This window comes from Pteropus alecto, unplaced genomic scaffold (assembly GCF_000325575.1).
Source record: "Pteropus alecto unplaced genomic scaffold, ASM32557v1 scaffold106, whole genome shotgun sequence".
Lineage (NCBI taxonomy): Eukaryota > Metazoa > Chordata > Mammalia > Chiroptera > Pteropodidae > Pteropus > Pteropus alecto.
In genome coordinates, this window is record NW_006442103.1 from 12825409 (window position 1) to 12840755 (window position 15347).

Genomic DNA, 15347 nt, shown 5'->3' on the forward strand with positions numbered 1-15347 from the left:
TTAATTAAAATAGTTATCACATAAATGTATCCTTACTGCTTAAGGATTATTTATACTTTGTAAGGAAAATGGTATATTTCATTTTTATAGAATCAACTGTGAATCTTTTTGTATCTGTTTTTCATTAACTTTTTATATTATAAATGTATACAGCTTCTGAGAGGAAAAAAATGACATTATACTTTATTTCTGTGTCTGCAAATTCCCTTTCTTTCTAGCTTTTTTGTTTTTAATTGTTAAAAAGTAACATTTAAGACAAAAACTTAAAACAAGGCACAGTGACCCATAATCTTATCTCTAGCAACTATTTAATTTTTTGCCAATTTGTCTTATTTTTGAGATCCTGTCTCAAGTCATCACATCTGACTCTTGAAAAACCCTTGATAGCTAAGAATACTTTCTTTTCAACAGTAGTTTTTGTCATCTTCTGGTCCCTCTTAAACAGGAGATAATATTCTTCAAGAGCAGCAAAGATGGACTCGGTTTTAATTTTAGATTTAAAATTTAACAAAGTATTTGCAGTTTACTGAGGTTAACGTATAAATGAGAGTTTAGAAATATTAAATCCAACTGTGTATTATAAAAGGGTCTCATAATGTCAGTTACAAGGTGATATAACCATATAACATATGAAGGTGTATGTTTTTAAGGAGCTACAAAGAAGAATTAATGTTAGTCTTGAACTGACCACAAAGTTTTTCCAATCCAGTTATGATCAGTTTATATTTCTCTGTGAAGCAGTAAGTTTTGACTTTCCACCATGAAAGATAAAATAGTTTGTGTATGTGCCTGCGTCCTGTAGCTTTCGGTCTTGTTACTTTGCCTCTGTCTCTTGTTTCTTATGTCACCTGGTTTTTTGTTTTTGTTTTTTTTTAATCAATTACAATAGTATAATATTGTGTTTGCCTACAGCAGCTCTAAATTGTAAGGTTTTCTTTTTTGTTTCAGTCATAGAGTTCTGGATTACTCCTTTCATTGCTCTCAGAAGAAAAGGCAGTTAGATGAAAAAAAACTTGTTGTTTAGACCACCGCTACCACCACAAATCTGAAAAACTTTTTGTTGCCAAACGAATGGAATACAGATACCACATCATGTCTTTCACCATGGAGTTCTCTTAATCGCTCTTAATTTTGACTCTTCAAATAATATCTAGTCTTTCTTTGGGACAGCTCAGAAACCCCCTTCCCCCCAAAAAAAGAATCTAAGCTTGTGTTTTTGTGATGCTGTTGTTTGTTTGTTTTGTTTTCCTAGGAACACTGTGAACTTTCAATTTCCGATCTTATTTCTTTAAAATTTTTCAGCTTTCTTCAGCTGCACTCCTTGTTTATTGATTGTTTATTTTAGTTCATTCTCTTTTTTCCTTCAGGGACTCCTGTAATTTGAAGTTTGAATTACAGCACTCTGGAAGTCTGTGAACGTTCTCTTCATGTCTTGGTTAATTTCTTATGCTCAGCGCGTATTTCTTGAGTCTGCCTCCTATTTCACCAATCCAATTTTCTGCTGCGTTGGTTCTTCTATTATTGCTTCTACTGCCAGTGTTAATTGGTTTGTGGCTAAATCCATTTGCTGCTGGTCTTAGTGCCGTCAGAGTTTTCTCCTTGTCTCTCTCTGTAGGTCCATGTTGTTGCCAAAATGATGTCGTTTCTCTGGCAAAAATTTTTAGTGACTTCTTCACTGCAGAAGAATGTTCTAACCCTCCAGCGTCATAAGTAGAGCCTGCTATTATCTGAGCTTAATGCATATCTCTCTCTAGCCTTACAATCCACCAACACTCCGCTTTTTGCCCCCATGCATGCTTGTCCCCCGCCTAGAAGGCCCATGGCTCTCCCTGTCCCATCCTCCCCATCCACACTCCCAGCCTAGATTATCTGGCTTTCCCCACCAAACACAATTACTTATTTTCTCTTGGCCATGTACTCTTGTGCACCTTGCACATGCTTCTTCACTGGGTTTTACAGTTGTTGGTTTATACTTGTCTATGACACTATGACGCCAGGGCAGATACTGCGTTGTGACTTTTACAGCTTCAGCACCACACAGTGCTTGGTGCTTTATGACCCTCCCGTTCTTTGCGTTCATTTAACTTTAAGGGAGAGGCCGACCTCTATCATATGATCTTTCTATTTTTTTTTTCCTTTTTTATGGGAAATATTTTTACTGGAGTCAGATTTTTTTCTCCAGTCTGTATTTTCTTGTATATAATTTACTAATCCTTAAGATGTGGTCTTATAGTAACTCGTCCCAAATCACAACATATAGTACTCAATGCTGGGTCAGGGTTCAGGAACCAGTTCTGGGAGTGACCTATTAAACACTCAGTCACTGTCCATGTCAGTAACCAAATTACAGGCCAAGGTCAAACAGGACTGACTTTCCGGCCTCACTGTTTCCTCTCAAGCCTGGGGTGATGCTCCAGCCTTGACAATGTGCTCCTGGTCATGCAGCCCTGAAATCTGAGTGCCCCTGTACTCGGCCAGGGTGGTCCTTCCCTCCTGTTTTTATTGCTTACCTCCAAGATTATTTTGGGCTTTAATTCTTAAACACTTAAGGGGAAAAAACTTTATAGATTTCTAAAAACTGGTATGCTTTTGTCGTTTCTTTTTAAACCTCTCAAACATTATAGAAAATCGCAAAGATGAGGGTAAAAATTCTTCACCACCTTGCCATTCACAGAAGCACATATTAGAGTATATTTTTGCACACAAACATGTAAGAAATGGGTCCCTATTTCATATGACATTTCGCACTAAGTGCTGTTCAGTGGCTCCCTCTTTTTTTACTCAGCAATATGTTTAGACTCCATTGTGTATCAGGAATTGGAGATGTTTTTCATCATTTATAGTTTACTCACCAGTTACCTATAGTTGGACATTTAAATTCCTTATGAATAATGCTTTGATAAACATTCATCTTATACATTTTTTACGTTTATATATCAATACAACTTTCATAGAGCTTCTCTATCAGAAGACACGCAAGTCATTGTTGATAGATATGGCCGTAATGCCTAGGAAAGTTGTACTAACTCGAAACCCCGTTAAGAGTGCCTGAAAATACTTATGCCCATGTCTCTACGAAGGCCAGATTTTTGTCAGTTACTCCGTATAAGCTAAAGACTCTCGACTTATAGCTCTAAATTCAGATCTTTTGATACTTTCACATGGTGTCTGTCTCACTAGTATCTTAAATAACATACCCCAAAGCATAACCCGATTTCCTGCCTCAGTCACCAAACCTATTCCTTCCCTTTCTATTTTTTTTTGTCCCCGCTCCCCCCGCCCGCCCCAACTTAGATTCACCTGGTTATTCAAGTTAGAAACCTGGAGTGATCTTTTTGTTTCTTTTTCCCTGAATTTTCATATCAAATATATCACCAAGGCTTATGGATTTTATTCACTATATCACATATATCCAAATCTGAGGAAACCGTATAGGTAAGCTATCCCATAGTTTTTAAAAGACACTTAAAAAAAATCTTGTGATTAGTCAAAATGTGTGGTATGTCAGACATGCTGGTGTGTTGAACAGGAAATCCTTTGTTGAATTACAGCTGTGCAACTGGTTGTAACTTTAAAGGGGGCTTGGAGGTCCTCTCACACCGCCATGCGGCTGACGTCCGTGATTAAGCGAGATGACTCTAAACCTTTAGGGATATAATCAAATCTATACTTCTAATATGTAATTTAATTGCACATATATTTTAATTGAAATTTAGAGATGCTGCTTTCCCCACTATTTCAAGTAAAAATTTGGGACCAACTCTTCAACATGTATCCTTGGTATTTTAACACTAGAATGAGTCATCTTACAGTTTCTCCTCCTCCCTTCCATCTAAGTTGTTCGAGAGATTGTATTTTTTAACTCTGTGTATAATTCTGTCCCAGCCACAATTTCAATTAGAGCAGAATTTTATTCCCTGACTTTTTCTGTTGGCATATATTCGCGATCTCATAACGTAAGCATGGACCGAATCACTTTCTTCAAGTGATCGTCAAAAGATTGCTGGACAGCGACATTGACCAGTGCAATTGTGAAGTAATAACATGAGGAATAATTACTAGAGCTTCTCAATTTGCTTCCCTCCCCACCCTGGCAATCATGTCAGATTATCTCTTGAAACAATTGTTGGTTCAGGCTAACATGGCTTCTGTAGACAGTACTTTGTGTTTTCTTCAACCTAAAATAGTACATAAATCATTCTGTAATCTGAGGCTCACTTATAAGACAACTTCCTCTTCTAAGGATAGTGTTTCTTATTGAAAAACTCTTCGTATATCTGGGATATACAGTGAGTTTCAAATCCATCTATTTTCCTTCTCCACCAGCACGACTGATCTAAATCATCTCTCATCTGGAGAGTGGCCCTCACCTTTTAATTGCATTCCCCATAGCTATTCACACCAAGTTACCTTTTGAATATGCCATTCTCATCTTGTTACTTTTTTGCTTAAAGCTCATCGATGCTATTTCTTTCCTATTTACCTGGGTACCATTTGACTCTTATCATTAGCCCATGAACTCTCCAGCTTGGTGTCGAGGCTCATGTCCTCTGCTTAGCTACTCGGATGTCTCAGGAGGTAAAAGGTGGGGAGGGATTTACGCTAAGGGCAGCTACATTTTGGAAACTTTGTCACTGTTTCTCGTTTCTCTGGGAATTTTTCTTTCTCCTGCTCCTAGGAAGGAGCTTATGAGCTAGAACATTGTATGTCAGCTTCTGACATTTTTCTTAATGTCCAAATGGTTTTGTATTCTTTGGAGTTGATATTTGAATGCACAGAGGTTCACTTTTTTTTTCCTCCTGTTTTTGATTATTTCTCATTTTGTTCCGTACTGGAGAGAGCTTTTTGTAAAAGTGACTTATATTGCCATGTTGCCCAGAAGACTCTCTCGCAGTTCTTCAACCGAAATTCAGGATTGTCAAGCTGGAAAGGGCGTTTGGTACCCTTGATTATGGTTATTACACTACTGTTTCTTAACTGATTAATTGACATTGGAATTTATAGAAATTCTCATTGCCTTTTGAAATAGATTTATTTCTCGTCGTTGGCTTAATTTGGGGATACAGTTTTGTTTTGTTTTTTTCTTTGTTACAATCCGTTAATGGGAAATGGGAGAATGGAGATCTTCTGATACTTTCAGTTATGTTGTTATTTTCTGGAAGATCCTGATTCACTCAGCGTTACGGTTGGGGCGAGTCGGGGAAAGGATTTTTTAGTGGAGGACTCTGACTAGGAGAGTATGCATAGACATGGCATTTATTCCCAAAATGTTTCTTTAGATTTTGAGATTTGTATAACCATATTTTATAAAGATAATTTTTAAAAATCATGTAAAATATATTGCCAATTAGAAATGAAAATGGGAAGTGCTTATTTTGTTTAATGAATGTTGACTCTCTCTGGAGTGAAATCATTTTTCATGTATGATATTAGGACCTTTAACCACTCATTTTTGAAAATTTCTAAGGATTAGTATAAATTCCTATTTCTAAAAGCTATCAGAGAAAAGAGGCTATTACATTGCTTTTTTAAGTAGTTAATTATATCAGCCTAGTGCCTGAACCCGGGGGATGAAATTGTTTACATAATGATGCGATGATGCATCTTAAAGTACGATCCGAATTCTCTAAGTCGCGTTTCTCCTGTGAGACTCTAACCAAGTGCACCCGCCTTCCCTTTCAGCCTCCTCTTTGTCTCCGCAATGAAACATCAGTAGCTGATCTCCCACCTCAAGTCTTGGACACTCTGTTGAAGCACATAGGTTTGATAAAAAAACCCACTTACTCCGTTTTCAGGGGAAATGATAGGGCGCACTAGATAGCTTTGTACCCTCTTGTCAAAAGGATGAAGCATTAATGCCGTGATGCAGATATTGGTGTGCCAGCCGGGCACCGGTTATCCGGCATTATGACAGATTTGCTAATGGTTCCTGATGTGAGTGTCACAAAGAAAAAGTTATAAATAGCTTTGGGTTAGCACTTTAAAAATACTGTTTTTCTTTAAGTACTAAATCTACCTGATCCCATCAAATAAAAGCTTTAAAAAGAAAAGGATCCACTTTTGATGATTTAGTCCTTTTTTTTTCTCCATTGTGTTCTGCCAGAAAGGTTCGTCTTACTTTGTTCTTTCTGCTGTATGACTTGTTAAAGGGAAATTTTGATGATTTCGTTGTGTCTTTTCTGGAATGCTGATTTCATCTTAATTTTAAAATGTGTGTTTTAGTTCTATAGTTTATCAATTGAGAGTTTCATTTAAAAGCCAAAGGATTGCGATTTAACCTAGGTATAGTGAAAATAATACTTATTAAAACTAAATGGTGAGAAGAAAACCTACATAAATAGTCGTAGCTTTCACATAGAACTTTGCCAAGTTTTTTGTCATAGTGGTTCATTATGTCAGGCTTCCTTTTCCACCAATAACCTTTGAAGGGTACAGTTTTTGAAAATCTGGTTTCTAGTTTTTAAAAGTTTTTTTTTCCTCATAGAAATAGAAAATTGGAAAATACAAAAAACCATGAAGATAAAATTCTTAAAAGAAAAAAAGTATAAAAAAGTCACCCAATAATTATACCCCGAAATAATACTTTAGGTATTATTAAGTCTTGAAGCATGAGTTTGTTTTATGTATGTCCCTTATGCGTTTTTATTTTGCATATCCCCAGACATGTTTCAGTTTGGGGTCACACTGATTATTCTCTTAGCAAGGGACTTTCTCCTCTCCGGTGAGGTGACAGCAATATTCTGTGGAAGATAGCAACATTGCTTCATTGCTTCGGTCTGTGTTTCTTCAGACTCACTTGGAAGAGTATTTAAAAAAATGACCAGTTTTAAACATTGAAATGGCTCAAGAGATTCCAGAGTATTTAATGCTTTGCGCATCTGAGACTGAGCAAGGATTTAATTATATAAATTAGTTTTAAAATTCAGTGAGTTCTTAATTGCCTGTGAGGAGAGTGGCATACTTAAAGAATTATGTAGACATGGGTCTTCTAAGTTTATAATGTTAAATATAACCTTTACAGACAGAAGACAGAATAGAAACAACAAGATGGCGTTTGAATACAAATAGAGACTATAGAGGTGGCTGGTAAGAATGTAGCCATAGTTGTTACTTATAGCAATTATGAAGAGCCTTGGCGTCAGACCCGAGTTAGTCGATGTTCTTTGAAATTATTGTGACGAGGTTCTTCTCAGCCCACCGGAACTCTTGTCTCAGCTTGTGTGAACTCTTCCTCACTTTCTCAGAACCAGCTCTACTGGATTTCTCTCAGTTCCTGTAGGCGCTGTGTCCTTTCCCACCTCAAGTAAGTGCTTGCATGTCCCACTCCCTCTACCAAACCTCCCCTTCTTTAACCTGGCAGGCTCCTATTTATCCTTCAGGTTTTAGCTCCAGTATAATTTAGTGACCTCTCTCCAGTCTCCCCAGACTTAGGGTCAAGGTTATAGATTCCCACAGTGCTCTATACTTCTCTTTCATAATACTCTTATGTTTGAAATTCCTCTTTCAATGCCCATCTTCCCCGTGAGGCTCTAAGTTCCACTTGGGTACATTCTCATTCACTGCTTCACTTCCAAGTGCCTGCTACTCAAGGCTCGGTAAATACTTGTTTACGCAATAGATGTTACTGTTTCTTGGCAGGGTAGGTGCTTAGGAAAGAGTTTTTAAAGGCCTGTACTCTTAGAAGCTTATGCAAAAGAAGAAATTGATCAAAAGAGATGGAGGGAGGGAGAGTAGGGAGGTAGCAGGCATTCTAGCACATTCTAGCGCAGGTTCTGGAGCCAGAGTGACTGGGTTCAGATTCCCAGGTCAGCTACTTTTAGTGATGTAACTTTGGGCAAGTTACTTAACCTTTCTACACCTCAGCTCCTTATCTGTAAAATGGGAATAACAATAACACCTACCTCAAAGGTTTTCATGAGGCATGAGAACATATAGATAACGTATAATACGTATAATATGATAATACTAATTCTAAAATAACAGTCCTGTTCATCAGCATTTTCTTCTTGGTTCCCATTCTCTTCTTTTTTCTACATCCTCCTCCTCTACCCCTAGAGAAAGCAGAAGGATTTTTTTCCCCTGCTCTAGACTTGTTATCTCAAGTAGAGCTAGAAGGCCATATATTTGGATGGTAATTTAGCCTTATTTTATATTTCAGAATAGCCAGAGACCATTTGTGAATACATTTTAAAATATTAATAGAGAACAGAGTTTGAAGAATTGACATATAAGCTATCATTAAAACTTACTTTTAAAGACTTATAGAACTTGCCGTTCAATGAAAAATTTATTTTAGCATTTTGACAGAGTCCAAATAAAGTCAGTTTCATGGTTTAAGAAACATAGTTTAAGATACAGTTGTATGTAAGATACAGAGTACTGCATCAGTTAAGTGAGTGTTCTAAAATTTCATGTCTTGGAGGATGTAGACGGTCAAAGAACAATTAAAAAAAAAAAACAAAATTAAGCTGATTCACTCATTTTGTGTGTTAGATACTGGCATTAAATACCATGGCGTTGGCACTCAGCTGACAACCTTTTTATGTTTAAAAACCACGTAAAATATTTCTGAATAATTTTTGTGTCATAGGGTATATTTTACTACGAAGTGTGCAGATACTGATTATCTAGAAAAGTTCAGATACCATTTACAGTTACCAAACAAATGGACTACAGTGTGATTTGTTTTGGTTTAGGGACCCCCTGCCTTCAGCCAAGGAGCCGGTTTGGAGTTAAATTTACGCCATGTATCATTTTCACCGTTTCATGGAGTTTTATCTCACTGCAGTGGCACCCAGGAAGTGGAGGTAGACAGAAGCAATGAGATACATTGCTCTTCTGCGTCTAGGTCTAATGGAAAAGGACTAGTTAGTAATGTTAATTGTATTGAGCTCGTCAGACGGAACATCTTATTGAAGAAAGTCACTAAGCTCTCTTCGAGTTGCAATAAGGAAGAGAACTAAGACATGGTTATGCCCATACTTTGCCTTGGAGGAAAACATATTTTTTAAAGGTTATAGCATCTATAGGTGTGGCTCCAAGACTAGAGTTTTCTAAACGAAAAGTTATGTAAAGAAATTCTTAAGGGTGCACAGAACGCTCTGAGCAGCTCAGGTCTTTTGAAAAGATGTATATGATTGACAGCTGGAAGGAGCACATAATCACATTTATACAGTGCTAAGTAGACTGTGAGAAATAAACATTTAAGAATTTTTTTCCTATAGACCAAAGCTCAAAGGGAGTAAGACACTTCAGAGAGAACAGATTGCTTTTAAGGCTGTGTTTGGAGCAGCAGCAATGAGGAGGAGGAGGAAGTGGGCTCACTGTCAGGAGGCGAAGGTCACATAAGCTGTCTCCAGGCTGACATCGGACCCTTACCATTCTTACCCGCTTCCCTAATCTTGAACGGGCAGAATTACTTTTCCAACAGTAAACGGTAAACACAGACCATCCCAAACAGTGAGAAATTAAATTTTAAAAAGATTAGGAGATACTGAGAGTATCGTTCACTTTACAGGAATTTCAGTTTTCAAGACTCGACTGAATTGCCTCCTAGGAGTTAAAGAGACTCTCAGACATGATCTCAGGGTCATTGTCCATATTCTTTGGGGAATCATGGAGCATGTGGGAAGTACCAGGAGACTGAAGAGAGACACATGTCCCAGTTCCCAAAACGGCATAAAGTGTATTGTGAAAACTTAAGTCCACTTCCATAACTCCCTGACTTTACACCGTGGCGAGATTTGAAGAGATTGTTTAAAAAAAAAAAAAAAAAAAAAAAAGCAGTATTGTGTTTAGAAAAGAATAGATTGATCCCATGAATCGGTGTGAATTTATAAGAATAAGACATGCCAAACTGACCTCATTTTTTTCTGTTTTGATTTTATAATTGCCACTGGATTAGAGATCAGTAAAAGCATGTTGTATCTTGACTTTCGCAAGCGATTGGCAAAGTCCGCTGGGCTATCCTTCTGGAAAAGACAATGACATGTTGGCAATTAGAATGATTTACAGTCACTTGCATGGCCACACCTCTGCTGACTTGCCATTGGGTTTATCTAAATAACAGCCAGTCACTCTAGGTTGAGGACAGAGAGGACTGTTAGGGAGTATTAATTAGCAAGTATTCAGAAAGTATGGATTTTTAGTTACAAGTTCTTCTGACTAAGGATTTATTTATGTATTGAAACTGGAATGCCTGGATTTATTTATGTGATTGAGATTTCAGTTAGAGACTTTTCCCCCCCTGAGCTGTATGTATTTGTAAGATGTATAGATCTCTTTTTAAATTTCATAAATCAGCTTGACTTATAAATCACTTAGAAGTCAAAGACTAATCTCAACATTTGAATTAAAGCAAAGGCCAACTGCATAAGAATGCTATCCCGAAGAGTCTTTTTTTCTTATTTATTTAACAACAGCTACATTAATCCCAGGTAGATGTGTTTTATACCCTCGAAATGTCAAGTTTCTGTGAAGCTCTCCCCAAACCAAAGGCAGAAGTTCACATACAACTTGATAATATAGATAAACTCAGCAGTGACTTTGTGAGTTAATGTTTCTGTCGGCCTTCTAGTAATTTTACAGTCATCTGCCTATTCAGGATATTTGTACTTAAAAAATGCCCTGGAATCATATCAAAGAGGGAATAATAACATTCTGTCCCTTCTGAAAATTCCTTTGGTTTCTTGAGGCAAGGTGATCCACGATGATAGCCAACGTATTTTATTATTAATTATTAATTTTAATGCCAACCCAAATCATTTATTAATCTTTTATAATTGACTTTTTATTGACATTTGAGATATTTGTCTCCAACCTCAGAAAAGCATAACTTTTTTAATAGTCGCATATTTTAAATAAGACATCACAGTTATGAAATTGTCCTTCATCCTTTTGTTTTCAACTCTTCGTCTCAGAGTTGCGGCCAGAATCCCAGTAGAAGCTGAGGGTGAAAATTGAGATTGCAATTCCAATCCTGATAATTCTAGGTGTTTTTCTTCAAATCTAGCTCTTTCTGCTTTAGCTGGCTTCTCAGTCTAAAGATCTTGTAGGCCCTTGAAACAGATATTGAGTTGCTTTAACTTCTGTCTCACTTCAGAGACCTCCTCATGCTGTAATTTGTGATCTATGATTTTTATCATGGCTTCGACTTCAATTATATCTCATTTAATGGCGGTAACTTTTATAGATTAAGATCCAGTTTGGGTTCTTAGCATTTTAGAGTTACCTCTGTGATTATAGCATATCTATGGGAAAGCTTCAAATTAAACAAAACCATTTTTGAATTCAAAAGTGTCGATTCTGATTGTCTTTAATTATACAGGCATTATCCTTTATCCAAATCTATTCCTGAAAATATTTTTAGATAATGCAGCCTATATTATATTATTTTAAAAAGGACAAAACAGCGATGCATTCTGTCTGTTGGAATACCCTAACCAAGCTTCCACAAATATCACCATTTAAGCACCTATGTAACAATCTCCCAAAGCTTTTGTACAATATTTGTTCCAGAGCATTCGAAACATCCCTTGCCTAATTTTAAGAATACTTAATGAACTCATTATCAGCTATGTCTTTGTTCAGTAATCAATGGGATTCTGCAGTGTTGATTATGAATAAGGGTTTTCTTCTACCCAGCAACGAGCAAGGGCTGTACTTGCTCATAAAAAAAAATATAATTCTATCTAGAGTGGACTCCAGTCGCCGGGGTCCTTAAATGCCTGGCAGGAGCAACTTGTGGGACTAGGGCTTCTGCTGGGCTCTCCCTGCAGATATCTTTCAGGTTTTCTTCTTCGATGGTAAATGCTCCCCACTTCCTCAGCATTTATTTTTGGCGACGCAAAACAAGGTCTTTTTGGTTTGTGTGTATTCGTTGAGGTTCTGAATATTATCTCGAACTGTAGAAGCACTCTGATTTCCTGCTTATATTTTAACACCCTCTCGTATGGGTTATGTTTATTTGTACATTTGAGAAAAGACTAAAAGGGGGAATTAGGAATATTATATTATGGAAAAATAGTTAAAAGGATGAACTGATCTGTAGTAACCTTTTGATTTATCGAACCTTGTCATAACTCAGCTGTTTCAAATAAAACAAGGAGTATATTTTAATCAACTAGTCATTTCTTATTCAAAAAGATTTTCTAATTATCTGAAGTCTCTAATTATCTGAAATCTCGACTAATGAACAATGTTTTCGTCACTGATTTCCATTTTAAGTTCAATCCTTTCTGCAAATTCAATGCTGTCAGATGTCTGCTATCCCATATTTTCCTGCTTAATATTTCTTCGAGACCACCTGTTATTCCTTTTCTTATCTCCCATTTCCCCCACAAGTACGAAAAATATTTTTCGCTCTTATTTATTCACATTGTATCTAGGAGTCAAGCAAGTGGACAGAAAATAGGTGGTTAATTTAGTGAGAGAAGGCACTGAGGTAAGGCCCATTTGGCCTTTTCGAAGATCGGAGATGGCCAGTGTGGGTGGAGCATATTTGGGAGGGGAAGGGTGTATAAGTTCGGGTCAGAGATGGCCAGGGCTAGAACACGTAGTGTCTTCTAGGCTCTGCTCAGAAGTTTGGATTTTATTCCAAGTGCCACTAGAAGTTAGTGTGTGGCTCTGAACAGGGTAGCGGCTGTCTGATTTATGATTTAAGTCTCACTTTGTCCGCTGTGTAAATGGCAGGATCAGAAGGAAACCTAGAATAGATGCAAGGAGACCAATTAGTAGGCACTGGAGAATTCCAGGTGAGAAATCATGGTGGCTTAGATCAGGGCGGTGGCAGTGGAGGTGCAGAGAAGCGGGGGGTGGGAGACGTTTTCGAGGTAGAACTGGCTGACAGATGTTGCTGACGCACTGGATGTGGGGGCGTTAGGAGAAATCAAGGATGACCGCTGACTTTGGAATTTGTTCCACTGGGTTGGTGCTACCGTTATTTTCTAAGACAGGGAAAGCAGAAGAGAGAAAAAACATCGGGGAAGATGGGATTAAGAGTTCTGTTTTGTCAATATGAAATTCGAGGTGCTTATTTGATTTCCAAATATATCTGTAAGATATGCGAGCGAGTCTGATGAGTTTGGAGCTTGCTGGGGGTAGGTCAGGGATAGACATGATAAGAATTTGGAAGCTATCAGCATATAGATGTTATTTAAAGCCTTGAGACCGAATGAAATTACCACGTATATTTGTCATCTTCTCTTACCTAAACCGTCTCCCTTCTTACTGTGTAAAATTATGCCCACATTATATTTATACAAGTATATATTTTAACTAAAGTGCCTTTAATAATTTGGCGTTATCTCGTTTTTAGTGAAATACCCTGATTTCTTCTGTTCATAGCTAAGCGGTTTAAGGGTATTCAACCACTTGCATCTATACTGAACTGGAGATCTAACAGTTTTGTCTTCTGTGGTTTTCTTTTATAGGCAAAGTCATTAATAAAGATTTGCGACATTACCTGAGTCTTCAGTTTCAGAAAGGATCAGTTGACCACAAGCTGCAGCAAGTGATCCGAGATAATCTCTACCTGAGAACCATTCCATGTGAGTAGGAGATGGCACAAAGGAAATGGGCCGAGATATCCTTACGGAACCGATCCAACACAGAATTCAGTAATGTATCTCGTATAAAATCGCGATGACTAAGTTGGGGCACAAGGATGCAACAGAAATTGGAGAAGTTTTTAGAGGACTTTTCAGGGGTTTTGTTTTGCAAAGTAGAAAAGCCAGAAGATTCTATATCGTGACTTCTTAAAAACTCGCTGGACCTTTAGTGTTTAAGAATATCTATGTACGTGTTGCTTACTGGATTTTATTTCTATAAATCCATTTCTGCAGCCTATGCAGTAAGAGGACATTTTTGCTCTCCATGCATTGTACTCTGAGAACAAACACTTTTGTATGAATTATTAGCACATTGCTAATTTTAAAATCTGCCCCTTCCCCGAAGGAGGCTTGCAGTGCCTTCGTTGTGGTAATCCATTTTGAATTTTTACCTTGATCCCGGTGTTTCTATTTCAGTCTTAATGGTTTTCATAAAAACCTAGTTGTTGTTGTAATGGTGTTTGGGGTTTTTTTTTTAAACGCGTAACAAGAAATCGTGTATATTTAAGTTTTGTCTTTAGTTAGTGCAGGTCTGGGAAAGAATAAAAAGTGGTGAACAATAAATTATTAGGGTGTAAAAGGACATTCTGGTTTGTTTTCCTTCCCAATATGTTTGTCACTCCTTGTGGATACTAGCTTTTATAATGGTTCTGGAGTTCTTGATTTCTGTTATTAAATCTTAGACAATGTCTAGTTGATCACCAAGCCTCCCTGGTTACGCTTCTTAAATATCTGTCCCTCTGCACTGCCTTAGCCTTCACCCTTTCTGTCCTAAACTTTTTTTTTTTTTTAAACAACAAATAGCATTCTGTAGTGGCCAAGAGGTAGGTAAAACTGAGTTCAAAATCTTGATTCTAGCGTCTTTCTTCACTTGATCAAGTTACTTCATCTTCCTGAGCCTTAGAATCTGTCTCTATAAAATGCGAATAACAAGATTCACCTTCCATAGTTGTTATTAGAATTACAGTGAGAATGTAAATGCAAACCACGTGGCCTAGAGTAGGCACTTGAGCAGTGTTTGTCCCCTTCCCCGTCTAACTGCATCCCCTGCCTCCCACGTCACCTCAGTCTCGTCTGTCTTTAAAGCGCATCTGATTCTTATCCATCGGTAGTTTATCCTTCGAAGACTTCCTTTGACTACAAGTCTAGACTCCTCAACCTGGTATAAAATATTTTGATTTTGATTTTAAATCTGACTCCTCCTCTATGATTTCCTTCTGTAAATCTGTCTTGTCAGATGTCACCGTTGCGGCTCCTGCCTTCTTCGTGCTTGCCTGATATATCTTTGTCCATCTTTTCATTATTTTATCTTTCTGAATCTCTTTGGTTTCCGAATCGTATTGGGCTTTGTAGCCATTGCGACACTTTCTTTATCTTTATTGATATGATCAATATCTAGTCATCTCTCCCTTTCTCATCATCTGACTCGAAGTAATTATCTTTTTACTCTCCAAACATCTAATCAGCAAGCTTATTCTACTTCGCATATGCTTTCCTCATTCTTACCTTTTTTTGATACTTGCACCCTCTCTGTATTGGCAAAGTAAACAGCCATTACCTACTGCCCTGTCCCCTTTATAAACATCGTTTATTCTTCAGTCTGTGGGTAAACACGTTTACTCTCACCACCAGCCTTATGCTGTTTCTTCAGTAATCGTGGTTGTCTAGAGCTTGTTCTCTACTGGATTTTTACAGGATCGTTACAGCAGTTTGTGGTTTTTATACTTTACAGTTTGTTTG

General features: G+C 37.4%; 1 protein-coding gene across 2 annotated transcripts in view; it reads left to right on the forward strand.

Annotated features, from left to right (window-relative positions):
• MAGI3 (membrane associated guanylate kinase, WW and PDZ domain containing 3) overlaps window positions 1-15347 on the forward strand; it is a 179053-nt gene that overhangs the window by 86473 nt on the left and 77233 nt on the right. For both annotated transcript variants that reach the window (XM_015595537.2, XM_015595538.2), the window contains exon 2: window positions 13431-13547. In XM_015595537.2, the coding sequence (XP_015451023.1) occupies window positions 13431-13547 (117 nt within the window). The remainder of the gene's footprint in view (window positions 1-13430; window positions 13548-15347) is intronic.